At 46.0% G+C, this 15,595-nt stretch overlaps 1 protein-coding gene across 4 annotated transcripts in view; it reads right to left on the bottom strand.

Moving 5' to 3' along the window:
• CENPE (centromere protein E) overlaps positions 1–15,595 on the bottom strand; it is a 635,458-nt gene that overhangs the window by 398,846 nt on the left and 221,017 nt on the right. For all 4 annotated transcript variants that reach the window (XM_063918152.1, XM_063918161.1, XM_063918167.1 and 1 more), the window contains exon 15: positions 6,194–6,674. In XM_063918152.1, the coding sequence (XP_063774222.1) occupies positions 6,194–6,674 (481 nt within the window). The remainder of the gene's footprint in view (positions 1–6,193; positions 6,675–15,595) is intronic.

Genomic DNA, 15,595 nt, shown 5'->3' with positions numbered 1-15,595 from the left:
CTTACCATAACGTATATTTCTCTGGCAGGGTCCACAGGTTATCCACAGGATAACAATGGGATTTCCCAAAGTAGTTTAGCGGTGGGGACGCTCCTGATGCTCAGGAGAATCCTTCGTCCGAATTCAGCATCGTGAGAGGAAAAAGTATCCAAAGCATAATGTCTTAATGATTGTGTAAACAGAAGACCATATGGCTGCCTTACATACCTGTTCTGTTTAAGCACCACATTGTGCTGCCCATAAAGTACCTACCTTAAGAGTAGAGTGAACAGAGACATTAGCTGCAATAGGGAGATTAGCTTGAAATATGCTTCGTCATATGAAGTCATCTTGCCAGTGTCTGCCTACCAGCAGGTCATCCTCTCATATGACATCCATAGAGAATGAAAAGAGAATATGCTTCTCTGATGACACTGGTACCATCTACGTAGATCCTTAATGCACGGATCAGGTCCAGCGATGCATCTCCCGCAGAAAAAGCCCGGAACCTAAAAGGCCAAGACAATATTTCCTTTTTTGTTAAGGTGGAAGTTAGTCATCAGCTTAGGAAGATACCCAGATCTAGTTCTGCGAACTACTTTCTCTGGATAAACAATCAGAACTTGGGGATTGTCATATTGTTTCCAAGTCTGATATTCTTCTAGCCGACGACTCAGTCAGTAGAAAAGACGCTTTAGTTGTCAACATTTTGTAATCCATATTATAAAGTGATTCAAATGGGGCAACTTGAAGGATTTTCAGGACTAACCAAGTCCCATGGCACTGTAGGAAAAACACCACAAGGTTCATGCGCAGCATACCCTGGAAAAAGAAAAAAAAAAAAAGATACGCACATCCTGTTAGTTGGTTATTTACTTTTGGAACTCTACAGTCGATGCCGACCCTTGCTTCTCTCAAGAAAGCCATTCATTCCTGTCTGAAGTAATGCTATGACCCTGGGACACTGAAAAAAAAATTCTTGGGGCCATTCACCTACAGCAACTGGTGTTTGCAGATGTTCCCCATCAAAGTACTCACCAGGCCCAACACTGCATAGCTTCCCAGACCTGGTGAGATTGGGCATATCAAGTGTGGTGTGGCTGTAGGTTTTCTTTCACTGTACCATAGAATATAAGCTTGCCATATTTGGTGATATATGCGAGCTAAGAAAGGTTTCCTTGCTCTGAAACTGTCTGAAAGTGTCCCCTTGACCTGATAAAGGTTTCAATGGCCACGCTGTCAAAGACAGCCGACCCACATGTCTGTCATAACCAGTATCCTGCATTAATAGGTCTGGATGTTGAGGAAGCAGAAGTAGAGCATCCATTGCCATTCTCTGCTAGTCATCCTGTTTGAACTTACTCACCACCCTGGGTAATAGGGTATTTAGAGGAAAACCCATCCGCCAGATGAAGGTCCTATCTCACTGATAAAGCATCCACAACGATCGTCCTGGGATACTCTGTTCTTAACCCATATACGAGTACTCTGTTGTTCAACCAAGACATTCTGAGATACATCTCTAGCACGCACCACTTGTTTTCCAGAGTCCGGAAGATCTCTGGGTGTAGAGCCCATTCACTCCTCTGAATGGTGTATCGACTTGAAAAAGTCCATTTACCAGTTTATAATTCTCGGACTGAAAACAGAGGGCAAGGTTTGGATTATGAAATCCATCCTCTTAGGTATGCGACTTACCTTCTTCATCCTCTTTTCGGCTGAGAGTTACTTCCTGATGTAGAGGTACTCTAGTGCCGTTGTCTGTCCGAGCGGAACTGGACTGGTTTTCATATGAAGACTGTCCCGTACCTACACCGGTGCCCTGTATGTGGCCCGAAGTTTCAACCTTTTTTGGTAGACAGCACTTTTGGGAACACAATCTCCCTGACACTAATCCTAGTGTCAGAATCTACCCAATCTGATATCAAAAGGATTTTCCTTTGTCCCGCTGGGATGTGTGTAGCCACCTGGCTAATGACCTTCTTACTTTTATCGTAAGTACCATAGTCTGTCTTTATTATCTGATGCAATCCATTAATACTTACCACACCTTGTATCCCCAGCTGGTCTCTCTAGGTACCAACCAGGCCCACACTGCTATTCTTCCATGATCCAATGAAGTCTGGGCATATCCAGTGTGGCGTGGTTGTAGATTCTACTAAGTAAGAATCAGACGCTGCAGAGACCTAGGAGTGGAATTGTACATACTCCCTCCTGTTGATGCAGATACATACTCATGTCGATGCAGATACCATCAAACCCATCGCCGCATTGCTGCGTGAATGGATACCATTTGACTGTGGCGATTCTTGAATACTATAGTGAACCTTGGATTTATTGTTGCGAAGTAAAAAATGATTCTCTGCAGACGTGATCCAGTACAGCCCCCAAGCGAGTCATCCGATGTGACGAAACTGGAGACGATTGTCCCAAAGTTATGAGTCGCTTGCCCCTGCAAACTTGTTATTGCTTTTGCCAAGTACAAGAGCAATCTCTGTAACTGTGCCAGGATTAAAAGATCCTAGGTATGGGAAAAAAAACCTTAACACCTGCTGGCGGAGATAAGGTGCTGTTACCCCCATATTTCTGGTAAATACTCCGGGGACTGTGGCTAACCCAAAGGGTAAAGCCTAAACTGAAAAATGCTTTTCTGGAGGAATAGCCGAACCTTGAATAACACTGATGGACAAAAGGTATAGGAACATGTAGGTAAGCCTCCTGCATTTCTATCTCCAGGGATCCATAAAAAACCCCTGGCTCCATGCCACACTTAAGTAACAAAGATTCCTTGGGGTCAATTCTATTCGGCAACTAAAGAAGAGCGCCGGGAATTAGCTCCCGACGCTATTCAATTCAGCTAAAGTTAAGTCGGCGATGTCCCGTTCTCGCCGACTTAACAGGTAGTTTTGTCGGGAGAACGGGCATTCTCCGACTTAACTACCCGGCGCGAGGCTGATTCCCGACAGAATCAGCCTCGCGCCGGCCGCGAGGCAGCACTTTTGTCGGGTTTATTCTCTCATCCCCCGGGGATGAGAGAAGAATTCCCGACAATTGCGGGCAACTAGTAGCAGAATTGAATAGCGTCGGGAGCTAATTCCCGGCGCTATTCTTTAGTTGCCGAATAGAATTGACCCCCATGTTTCCCAATATATTTGCTCAGCATTTTTTCGGATTTAGCATGAGCCAAAATGACTCATTTGTCTTCAGATTTAAGCCATGTTGAAGTGAAACATTGTCCTCGTTTGCCAGAGGAACTGGAATGACTATTCCTGACCAAAGCAATTTTCTGACCTGCTTCTTGCAAAAGCCAGGCGTTGGTCTACAGCCGAGATAGGCTGTTTTGAAGGCGAACATAACTAGAGATACCATGCCAGGTCTGTGTGACCTGATGAAGTTGGCCCCCCAACCTGGGATCTCCCAGGCGGAGCCCACAACATCCACTGATGGTTTTATTTTTCTACAGCACCTGTTATTCCGCGATATCCGAGTACTAACCAGGCCCACACTGTAGATCTTCTGGTAGCTCAATGGTTTCCTACTTTGAAATCACACGGACGTGGTATTCAGCCTATGACAGGCTTCTATTGATGGTGTAATATCAACGCGTGAACTGTATGTCGAAGGAACCTGACTTGAGTCTGCTTCTGACTCCAGAATATCTGTCAATTCTTACCAAAAAGGAATATTTTTAGAACAAGACAATGATTCCATCTACAGTACCTGGTATTTCTCACCAGGCCCCACACTGCATAGCTTCCAAGATCTGGTGAAATTGGGCATATCCAGTGTGGTGTGGCTGTAGATCTTTCACGTACCCAGCTAAACTGCTCTATGAGCAGGTATCGTTAGGGCTGATGCCCTGGAGTAAATATTTTGCACATATCCAATGCTTCCAGGAACATTGCAGTCTTTTATATGAGCCATATGAGATTCTCTTGAAAAAATAAAAAAATTAAAAAATAAATATCTCTTTCCATTGCATCCACCCAGGCAATCACTGCCTTTGCCATTTAAGCCAAAGCCAAGGCTTGGCCTTATGACAGCTCTAGACAGGACAATTGAAAGCAAAGCTATTGTATATTCTCCTTATCTACTTTAGGAGCCATCTCCCCTTTTTTCAAACAATCCCCAGCTGGAAGCAGATCATAGGAATTCCATTTCTTATGGATTCTAATTTTTTATTGGGCGTAACTCAACGTCTTCCACGATTTTCTTGGAACTCAACTATTGGGATGTTTAAACACAGGTGCCTTCGTTTTTAACACAGGCTTTACTTTATCCTCTAAGGATTAAATGGCTTTTTTGCTTTCAATTAACTCCGGTATATTCAAGAGCTGAAACCTACCTCTTTTCTTATGATGAAGTGGAATAGGGCTTTCATCTACTGATGAATCTAAACAATGTGTAGTCTGCGAGAGTGAAGATTTACTTGCCACTGATTCTGAGAAGCTGCTGCTGTATGTAAGGGCTTTTAACCCTATTCCTGGTACAGGATTTTGGGGGATTATCCATCTAACTTCCTGGATAAGGTTGTGTAAATATAGCCCCAGGTGGATACACTTGTTCCTGCATCTGCCTTGCTGAGCTAAACATTATGCATACAAGCCATCCTGAACCAGATAATCAGAGTATAATACAGCTTCAAACATGGTATGAGGACACCATTGTCGCTTATTACATGATAAATAATCAGCACTACACAATTTTGTGACTATCACTTTACCTTTTAAAATGATATCCGTTCAATCCTCCTCATGCACCAGCATGGAGGATCTGTAAAACAAACTGACAAACCTGTAGTAAAGTCAGCATCATACTAGCAATCAGTCACATGTTATACATTAGTATATTAAGCAATATGAGCACATTGTCAACTACATTAATATTGTAGTAGTATGTAGGAGAACACATTTACTGAATCATGTTTAACATATGTAACGTATTCAGACGCAATGCGACAGAAACAGTAATGGTATACAGACTCATATGCAATAGGCACTTATCTAACTATTCATACTCAAAACAGTAGAGAGAGATTTAGTGCTGTATAGCCCATACTCAGTCGAGTGGGATACAGGGAGACTTGCCCCGCTTCCAGGATCGATCAATACGTTAGAGAACGCTGAGGAGATCAAGGCGCTACTAGTGTAATCTGCCTCTCCATGAAGCTATAATGAACACAGACGCACTGGTTACACAGCCACCTATGCTGCGACCGGGCCCTCCGTGAACTCGGACGCACCGGTCACGCAGCCGCCTATGCTGCGACTGGGTCTCCTCATGGTAGCAATCAGTGAACACAGACGCCACGGTCACACAGCCGCATATGCTGCAACCGGGTCCCCTCATGGTAGCAATAAGTGAATACAGACTCCACGGTCACAAAGCCGCCTATGCTGCGACTGAATCTCCTCGTCTTCCAGTGTAGCCGGTAGCGTCTGAGACTGAAGCGAAGAAACAGTTAATGGTGGGAGACTCGGCGGACACTGGTCATGAACCGGGCGGAGTAGCGACCAGGAGAGTGTCTAACTCCCCACTGCTGACATCAACCCTAGGGATCGCGGCCTCATACAATTCCTGGAGCCTCTGATCCCTAAGGCCTAGTGCTGGAGCACCCGTGGTGGCGTCGCCACAGCTACTGTTTGGTAGTCTCCTCGCAAAACAGTGCGGCTGTGTCCGTATTCGATGTGCTGCTCGGAACCGATGCCTTACCTTCTCCCCGTGTTCCGGCCACAGCCTGGTAACAGCTGATGGACCTGCTAGTATATCAGACACAGACACCCGCCAAAACAGCACTGTACTCGTGGGTAAGTGTTGTCGCGACCCGGCGGAGAGTTGTTGGAGCGACTCTTTCCAATATGCGTATAAGAAGCTGTTAAGAAAGATCACTCAAAAAATAGTAAGACTATAAAAATAAAAGAAAGCTTGGAGCTGCTAACAATCCAGCAGCCCGCTGACCATGGTCCAGCTCCTGTCGCACCAAACAAAAAACTGATTTGCCTGAGCCAGGGGACGGAGATATATGGACAGGCCCATTGCATGCTGGGAGGCCGGAAAGCTTTGACTGATTGGTGCAAATCCGCTGTCGCTTCATCATATCCCATTGTTATCCTGTGAAAAACCTGTGCGACCCTGCCGGAGAAAAATCTAATTCATGCATAGAGGAGCAAAGGTCGAAAAAAATTCTACAAACACATTAATGCAAGGTACTCACATTTCCTTCCAAGTCAACAATTTTTTGTTCAAGCATTTGGATTTGCTCTCTGCAGATATCATGGCTGTTGTTTAAGTGTGGCTCTTCAATAGCATTATCCCAATCATTGTACACATGTGTACTGTAAGCTGAATCATTTGTAGCAATGTCCTCTACTTGATCATCATTAATTTCCAAGTGCTTCTGCTCTTCAGGCGTCCCCAAAGAGTCTGTTTCATGACTTTGTTCATTTCTCTCAGGCCTGTTTTGCAGCTCATCTTTTAAGGGGATTAATTGCAATTCCAGTCTTTTTACAAGACCCACATTATCATCTTGACACTGAACTTGCCGTTTCAAAGCTGCCGTCTCGCCTTCTAGGAGTTCTCTTTTCCGTACTTCCTCTTCATATTCTTTAGTCATGGTTTTCAGCTTGTTTTCCAAATCAGAAACTTTCTGCTCCATAGATCTAAGTTCTTGTATACTGGAATCCTGGATTTCTGCACTGTAGACAGAGATGAAAAATGCTGAAAGAAAATATATTAACTGGATTTTTTTCTAAAGCATTGGTGGACACTGGGACTGTGTGGTATAGTGGCCTAAGAGACCCAGGCACCAAAGAGCTAAAACAACTTTGAGCGCCCCACCCCATACTGTGGTTATGGCCGTAAGGCCGACACAACTTGGGCTGGCATGTCAGTAAGGCTGACACTTCAAAAGCTCGACATGAGTTTCAAAAAAAGAAAAAAAAAAAAAAAAAAAAAGGATTTTGGTACTTACCGATAAATCCATTTCTCTGAATCCTCTAGGGGACACTGGAGTCTTATACAGTAGGGGTGTGAAACCTTGCAACCGGAGGTGTGGCACAATCTGAAATTAAACATTGTCTGCACAGCCGGCTCTTCCCTCCTCACGCCACTATCCCTCAGTTTGAAAAATTTGACGGAGAGACTAGGACAAGAGACTACAAAAACCAATTTGCGAGGAGCCAACCGTACAATAAAACAGACAGCAACCTAGAACTCTGTTGTCAGAAAACCAACGCTGTCTGTACTAACTAATCAACTACAATATGAACACAGCAGGTTGACAGCACCGAGGCCGGCGTCCAGTGTCCCCTAGAGGATTCAGAGAAATGGATTTATCGGTAAGTACCAAAATCCTCTTTTCTCTTTCATCCACTAGGGGACACTGGAGTCTTATACAGTAGAGGACGTCCCAAAGATTACTCCCAAGGGTGGGAGTGCTGTCAGTAACCTGTTAAACCAAACGCCCAAACTCTGAATGTTTGGCCGCACAGGTATCTAACCTACAGAATCTCGTGAACGTGTGTGCTGAAGACCACTCTGCTGCTCTGTAACGTTGAGTGGTAGTTGCACCTCTAGCCTCTGCCCAGGGGGTACCCACTGTTAAAGGTGGTATGGAACCCATCCTGAACCGAAACCATGCACCACAGGAACATTGTCGCATAATGGTAAGCCTAAACGCACCTGGTCAGAGTCAGTTTAGATGCTGGTCAGCCTTCTCTGAACCCTCAAAGAACACACAAATGGTCCCATGTACGGACGTACTACGTAACTTCTGTAGAGCTCATACAACCTTCAAAAGACACCTCTCCATCTGAAACCTCTCAAAAAGATGGGATCACATATGATGGTTTACGTGAAACCCTCAAACAATCTTTGTGAGAACACTGCCCGCGTACAGAGTACTGCCCTATCACCGTGGAATATTAGAAAGGACACTAACACCCTAAGGCTCCCAAGCAGAGCTTTAGTTTGCTGAAACTAAGGCAAGTAACAACATGACTTTCCTGGAGAAATAATGCAATCCCGCTTTCTCTAAAGACTTAGAGGATGTTGTTTTATTGAAATATTCCAAACCCCAAGGTTAAGTTACAAGATGCTGCGGGAGGCTGGGAACTGTTGAAAAAGTAAGGCTCCCAAAACAGAAATTTGAACTTGAACCTTCAAGGAGCCCGCAACGTAGGTCTCCATGTAACCCAGCCTGGAGAAAACAGAAAAATATAGACAGGCGGAATCCCCTGGAATCCAATCCCCGTTCCTGACACCAGACAGTTTTCTTCTTATATAGTCTGTAGCAACACATGGTCGCGATCGGCTGTCTAGCTGCTATCCTTATAGGCATAGATGCCCTTGGTATCCCCCAACCTTTTCCGAACCGGGTCTCTCTAGACACGCAGTTAAACGTAAACCTTTCAGATCTAGGAGGATGAACGGTCCCCGTGATAGCATGTCTTCTTTTTTTATAAATTGGTGCCGAACTCCGTATCGAACCCGGGTCCTCAAGCATTGCAGGCGGCCACTGTTCTAATTAGGCCACAGCCGACCATTGTGAAAGACAGACTCCAGGGATCTCCCCTAGTAGTCCCCATCAAGACAGAGTACCAACTCCTGAGGGACCAGTCTGATGGGATGAGACTTGCCCATACTCGTTTTCGTTTGGTCGTCTTTAAGCCCCGGGGCAGCTGATGGTTGTCTGGAGAGATCGAGGGAAGGGGCCTCATCTTCCTATCACCATCTCGATTATGTATGTCCTGGTGACTGAGAGAAGCTGCTTCCCAGTTTTCCACTCCTGGAATGAACTACAGTATACTGAAAAGGACGATAATGTGCCTTTTTTGCCTCCTGGGCGGCTGCTTCTAACGCCAACTTGCTCCTTGTTGACTCTTGACGGTCTATGTAGGCTTTCGTTGTGACTGCATCTGCAAGTGTTGAATCATCACTAGGTATTTAGCTAAGAGACGTTGTAGTATAACTGCACTCAGCTCGAGAATGTCTATGGTTAGACTGTTCTGTAATGACGGCCATCTGTTCTGAACGGATGTTCCTCCAGGATGACCCATTCAAAGATGGCACCCTTTTTCCGAGAAGACGTACACCTAGGTGTTGGGAAACAGTCTGTGCCTGTAGTACCTGAGCCACCAGCTTCTATTTCTGTAGTAGGACCACCCTCCATTGTCCCAGAAGAGACCTGGAATTTGAATCCTTTGCATGTCATTAGATGAGATTTCTGGCAATCACAATTTCCCATGTTGAGTGAGATTCTCGGAAAGTGACCTAGATCAGCAGATTATTTATATAAAGGTACAGTATGATCGTGACCCCTAATAGTCTCCAGCTTGTTATCTTTGTAAAAAAAAAATTGTCGTGTTGATGACAGACCGAATGGTACGGCCCCGACTGGTAATGATCTTTGGACCAGCACGAATGCTAAGCATGGTTGAGGAGGAGCCCAATCAGGATCTGACGGAATGCATCCCCTATATCCAACGACACCCAAAACTCCCCTGGGTCTAAGTCTGCAGTGACCGAGTGGATTGATTTCCACTTGGATCCCGTTAATAGCTGGGACCAAACCCTTAAATTGAGTATCAGTGTGTGTGGGTACGACAAAGAAGAGATCCCCTCTACTCCCTGAGTAAAGATTGTAGCAATTCTCGAATTGACCTCAGTAATGCATTTGCTTTTGAATGGAATGACCGCTTAGGCGATGTATATCTATATTCAAGATAGGGAGACAAACCCTGTTGATACAAAGTTCTGTTCTCAAGTCTCGGACCCGGTCTCTCTAGAAGTCTTCAACCCTTAACCCCCCAATGGAGATCCAAGGTGAGTTTGCATAGAGACCTGCTTACTGGCTATCTGGAATAGTCTCTATCGGAGACTCTTTCAGCACGAGACTGAGAACCAAACTAGTTGGATAATGGGCCAGAGTAACTGCTACTGGCCATTTGTATAGTTATGTGATACCCGGTAGGCCGTAGATTTGAGTTCACTCCACCTGTCTTAAAATAATCTGACCAAAGACAGCTGCCCTTCTCAGGGAAATTGTCTCTATTGAACACAAGCCTCTCAGGTCCGTTTGAGATGGTCTTGTAACTAGAGGTTGGATTTTACTGTTAGCTCCAACCTTCAAAAGGCTCTTGTTTTGTAGTGGGACTGTAATAAGTAAGAATGTCCCTTAACAGATTAGTCAGGGGAGAGTCACCATAGTTATGGGATCTTTTCTCCTTCTGTGGAATCTGAAATTCTGTTGTCACAGAAAACCTTTTGAGAGATATAGGAAAGATCGGGATGCTAGCTACCCTAGCAGCCTGATAAGTATATTTGGTTATCTCTCGGATATGCTCCGCTAATCAACAACCGATTTGGAAATTTGGAGGCATGTACTGATCCCCTAACGGTTGGTCCACCGTCATGATAGTCAGCACCCATTTCCACTCCCACCCTAAGGTAGAAACGTGGTAACATATCCGTCTTAGGCCATTTTATTTATACTCCTGCGGATAGAGCGAATTTTAACTATGATTTTTTTCCTTGAAATACATGTCAGGTTATGCTTTCCTTACCCTGACGGCTCCTGCCCACCCTGGTCGTGTGTTCATTTTGCGTACCCCAGGGATGACAATCTTCATGTTCATTAATCTGAGCAACCAAAGTAATCCTTGCGTCCCGTTTACTTTAGATAATCATATACATACCACTCAGCCGAACTTTCACCTATTAGCATAGGAGGAGAAAGGCCGTAGACATATTGGGAGCTCTGAAGAGTATTTTCAAATAGCTGGAAATCTTCCCTCCTTCTATTAAAAAAAATAAGAATTTACTTACCGATAATTCTATTTCTCATAGTCCGTAGTGGATGCTGGGGACTCCGTAAGGACCATGGGGAATAGCGGCTCCGCAGGAGACTGGGCACATCTAAAGAAAGCTTTAGGACTAACTGGTGAGCACTGGCTCCTCCCCCTATGACCCTCCTCCAAGCCTCAGTTAGGATACTGTGCCCGGACGAGCGTACACAATAAGGAAGGATTTTGAATCCCGGGTAAGACTCATACCAGCCACACCAATCACACCGTATAACCTGTGATCTGAACCCAGTTAACAGTATGTTAACAGAGGAGCCTCTGAAAGATGGCTCACAACAATAATAACCCGATTTTTGTAATCCAGGTCCTCCTCAGCCAGGATATTAATTTTGTAGAATTTTACAAACGTATTTGCTCCTGACCAAGTAGCTGCTTGGCAAAGTTGTAAAGCCGAGACCCCTCGGGCAGCCGCCCAAGATGAGCCCACCTTCCTTGTGGAGTGGGCATTTACAGATTTTTGGTTGTGGCAGGCCTGCCACAGAATGTGCAAGCTGAATTGTACTACAAATCCAACGAGCAATAGTCTGCTTAGAAGCAGGAGCGCCCAGCTTGTTGTGTGCACACAGGATAAACAGCGAGTCAGATTTCCTGACTCCAGCCGTCCTGGAAACATATATTTTCAGGGCACTGACAACGTCTAGCAACTTGGAGGCCTCCAAGTCCCTAGTAGCCGCAGGCACCACCAATAGGTTGGTTCAGGCGAGACGCTGAAACCACCTTGGGGAGAAACTGAGGACGAGTCCTCAATTCCGCCCTGTCCGAATGGAAAATCAGATAAGGGCTTTTTCAGGATAAAGCCGCCAATTCTGACACGCACCTGGCCCAGGCCAGGGCCAACAGCATGACCACTTTCCATGTGAGATATTTTAACTCCACAGATTTAAGTGGTTCAAACCAATGTGACTTTTGGAACCCAAAACTACATTGAGATCCCAAAGTGCCACTGGAGGCACAAAAGGAGGCTGTATATGCAGTACCCCTTTTACAAACGTCTGAACTTCAGGGACTGAAGCTAGTTCTTTTTGGAAGAAAATTGACAGGGCCGCAAATTTGAACCTTAATGGACCCCAATTTCAGGCCCATAGACACTCCTGTTTGCAGGAAATGTAGGAATCGACCCAGTTGAATTTCCTCCGTCGGGCCTTACTGGCCTCGCACCACGCAACATATTTTCGCCAATTGCGGTGATAATGTTTTTGCGGTTACATCCTTCCTGGCTTTGATCAGGATAGGGATGACTTCATCCGGAAAGCCTTTTTTCCTTATGGATCCGGCGTTCAACCGCCATGCCGTCAAACGCAGCCGCGGTAAGTCTTGGAACAGACAGGGTCCTTGCTGGAGCAGGTCCCTTCTTAGAGGTAGAGGCCACGGATCCTCCGTGAGCATCTCTTGAAGTTCCGGTTACCAAGTCCTTCTTGGCCAATCCGGAGCCACGAATATAGTGCTTTCTCCTCTCCATCTTATCAATCTCAGTACCTTGGGTATGAGTGGCAGAGGAGGGAACACATACACCAGAGCGTCTACAACTATTGCCTGAGGGTCTCTTGACCTGGCGCAATACCTGTCGAGTTCTTTAATCATGTGGACGACTTCTGGGTGAAGTCCCCACTCTCCCGGGTGGAGGTCGTGCTGAGGAAGTCTGCTTCCCAGTTGTCCACTCCCGGAATGAATACTGTTGACAGTGCTATCACATGATTTTCCGCCCAGCGAAGATTCCCAGCAGCTTCTGCCATTGCCCTCCTGCTTCTTGTGCCACCCTGTCTGCTTACGTGGGTGACTGCCATGATGTTGTCCGACTGGATCAACACCGGCTGACCTTGAAGCAGAGGTCTTGCTAAGCTTAGAGCATTGTAAATGGCCCTTAGCTTCAGGATATTTATGTGAAGTGATGTATCCAGGCTTGACCCTAAGCCCTGGATATTCCTTCCCTGTGTGACAGCTCCCCAGCCTCGCAGGCTGGCATCCGTGGTCACCAGGACCCAGTCCTGAATGCTGAATCTGCGGTCCTCTATTAGATGAGCACTCTGCAACCACCACATGATGGATACCCTTGTCCTTGGTGACAGGGTTATCCGCTGATGCATCTGAAAATGCGACCCGGACCATTTGTCCAGTAGGTTCCACTGGAAAGTTCTTGCGTGGAATCTAACGAATGGGATTGCTTCGTAGGAAGCCACCATTTTTACCCAGAACCCTTGTGCATTGATGCACTGAGACTTGGTTCGGTTTTAGGAGGTTCCTGACTAGCTCGGATAACTCCCTGGTTCTCTCTTCCGGGAGAAACACCTTTTTTTTTTTTTTTTGGACTGTGTCCAGGAACATCCCTAGGAAACAGAAGACAAGTCGTCGGAACCAGCTGCGATTTTGGAATATTGAGAATCCAATCGTGCTGCCGCAACACTACCTGAGATAGTGCTACACCGACTTCCAACTGTTCCCTGGATCTTACCCTTATCAGGGAATCGTCCAAGTAAGGGATAACTAAAATTCCCTTCCTTCGAAGGGATATAATTTCGGCCATTACCTTGGTAAAGACCCGGGGTGCCGTGGACCATCCCTACGGCAGCGTCTGAACTGATAGTGACAGTTCTGTACCATAACCTGAGGTACCCTTGGTGAGAAGGGTAAATTTTGACATGAAGGTAAGCATCCTTGATGTCCCGAGACATCATGTAGTCCCCTTCTTCCAGGTTCGCAATCACTGCTCTGAGTGACTCAATCTTGAATTTGAACCTCTGTATGTAAGTGTTCAAAGATTTTAGATTTAGAATCGGTTTCTCCGGGCCGTCTGGCTTCGGTACCACAATAGTGTGGAATAATACCCCGTTCCCTGTTGCAGGAGGGGTACCTTGATTATCACCTGCTGGGTGAATGGCTTCCAAAACTGCCTCCCTGTCAGAGGGAGACGTCGGTAAAGCCGACTTTTGGAAACGGCGAGGGGGAGACGTCTCGAATTTCAATATGTACCCTTGAGATATTACCTGAAGGATCCAGGGGTCTACTTGCGAGTGAGCCCACTGCGCACTGAAATTAATTGAGAACGGGCCCCCACCGTGCCTGAGTTTGTAAGGCCCTAGCGTCATACTGAGGGCTTTTGCAGAGGCGGGAAAGGATTTCTGTTCCTGGGAACTGGGTAATCTCTTCAGCCTTTTTCCTCTCCCTCTGTCACGAGCAGAAAAGAGGAACCTTTTGTCCGCTTGCCAACAAAGGACTGCGCCTGATAATACGGCGTCTTATTTTGAGAGGCGACCTGGGGTACAAACGTGGATTTCCCAGTTGTTGCCGTGGCCACCAGGTCTAAAAGACCAACCCCAAATGTCCCCTTTTAAAGGCAATACTTCCAAATGCCGTTTGGAATCCGCATCACCTGACCATTTTACTGGTAGAATTGGACAACGCACTTATACTTGATGCCAGTCGGCAAATATTCCGCTGTGCATCATGCATATATAGAAATGCATCTTTTAAATGCTCTATAGGCAATAATATACTATCCTTATCTAGGATATCAATATTTCCAGTCAGGGAATCCGACCATGCCAACCCAGCACTGCACCTCCAGGCTGAGGCGATTGCTGGTCGCAGTATAACACCAGTATGTGTGTGAATACATTTTTGGATACCCTCCTGCTTTCTATCAGCAGGATCCTTAAGGGCGGCCATCTCATGAGAAGGTAGAGCCCTTGTTCTTACAAGCGTGTGAGCGCCTTATCCCCCCTAGGGGGTGTTTCCCAACGCACCCTAACCTCTGGCGGGAAAGGGTATACAGCCAATACTTTTTAAGAAATTATCAATTGTTATCGGGGGGAAACCCACGTATCATCACACACCTCATTTTATTTTTCAGATTCAGGAAAACTACAGGTAGTTATTCCCTCACCGAACATAATACCCCTTTTTGGTGGTACTCGTATTATCAGAAATGTATAAAACATTTTCCATTGTCTCAATCATGTAACGTGTGGCCCTACTGGAAATCACGGTTGTCTCTTCACCGTCGACACAGGAGTCAGTATCCGTGTCTGCGTCTGTATCTGCCATCTGAGGTAACGGGCGCTTTAGAGCCCCTGACGGCCTATGAGACGCCTGGACAGGCACAAGCTGAGTAGCCGGCTGTCTCATGTCAACCACTGTTTTTTTATACAGAGCTGACACTGTCACGTAATTTTCAACAGTACATCCACTCAGGTGTCGACCCCCTAGGTGGTGACATCACTGTTACAGACACTCTGCTCCGTCTCCACATCATTTTTCTCCTCATACATGTCGACACAAACGTACCGACACACAGCACACACACAGGGAATGCTCTGATAGAGGACAGGACCCCACTAGCCCTTTGGGGAGACAGAGGGAGAGTATGCCAGCACACACCAGAGCGCTATATATATATATATATATACACACAGGGATAACCTTATATAAGTGTTTTTCCCCTTATAGCTGCTGTATGTTTTAATACTGCGCCTAATTAGTGCCCCCCTCTCTTTAACCCTTTCTGTAGTGCAGGGAAGAGCCAGGGAGCTTCCCTCCAACTGAGCTGTGAGGAAAAATGGCGCCAGTGTGCTGAGGAGATAGGCTCCGCTCCCATTTCGGCGGCCTTATCACCCGTTTTTCTGTATATTCTGGCAGGGGTTAAATGCATCCATATAGCCCAGGAGCTATATGTGATGCATTTTTTGCCATGTAAGGTATTTTTATCATGTTTTATTGCGTCTCAGGGCGCCCCCCCCCCCCCCCTCAGTGACCGGAGT

The sequence above is a fragment of the Pseudophryne corroboree genome, chromosome 1, assembly GCF_028390025.1.
Source record: "Pseudophryne corroboree isolate aPseCor3 chromosome 1, aPseCor3.hap2, whole genome shotgun sequence".
NCBI classification, from domain to species: domain Eukaryota; kingdom Metazoa; phylum Chordata; class Amphibia; order Anura; family Myobatrachidae; genus Pseudophryne; species Pseudophryne corroboree.
Note: the sequence above shows the minus strand (reverse complement) of the source record. Positions and strands in the feature narration are given on the sequence as shown.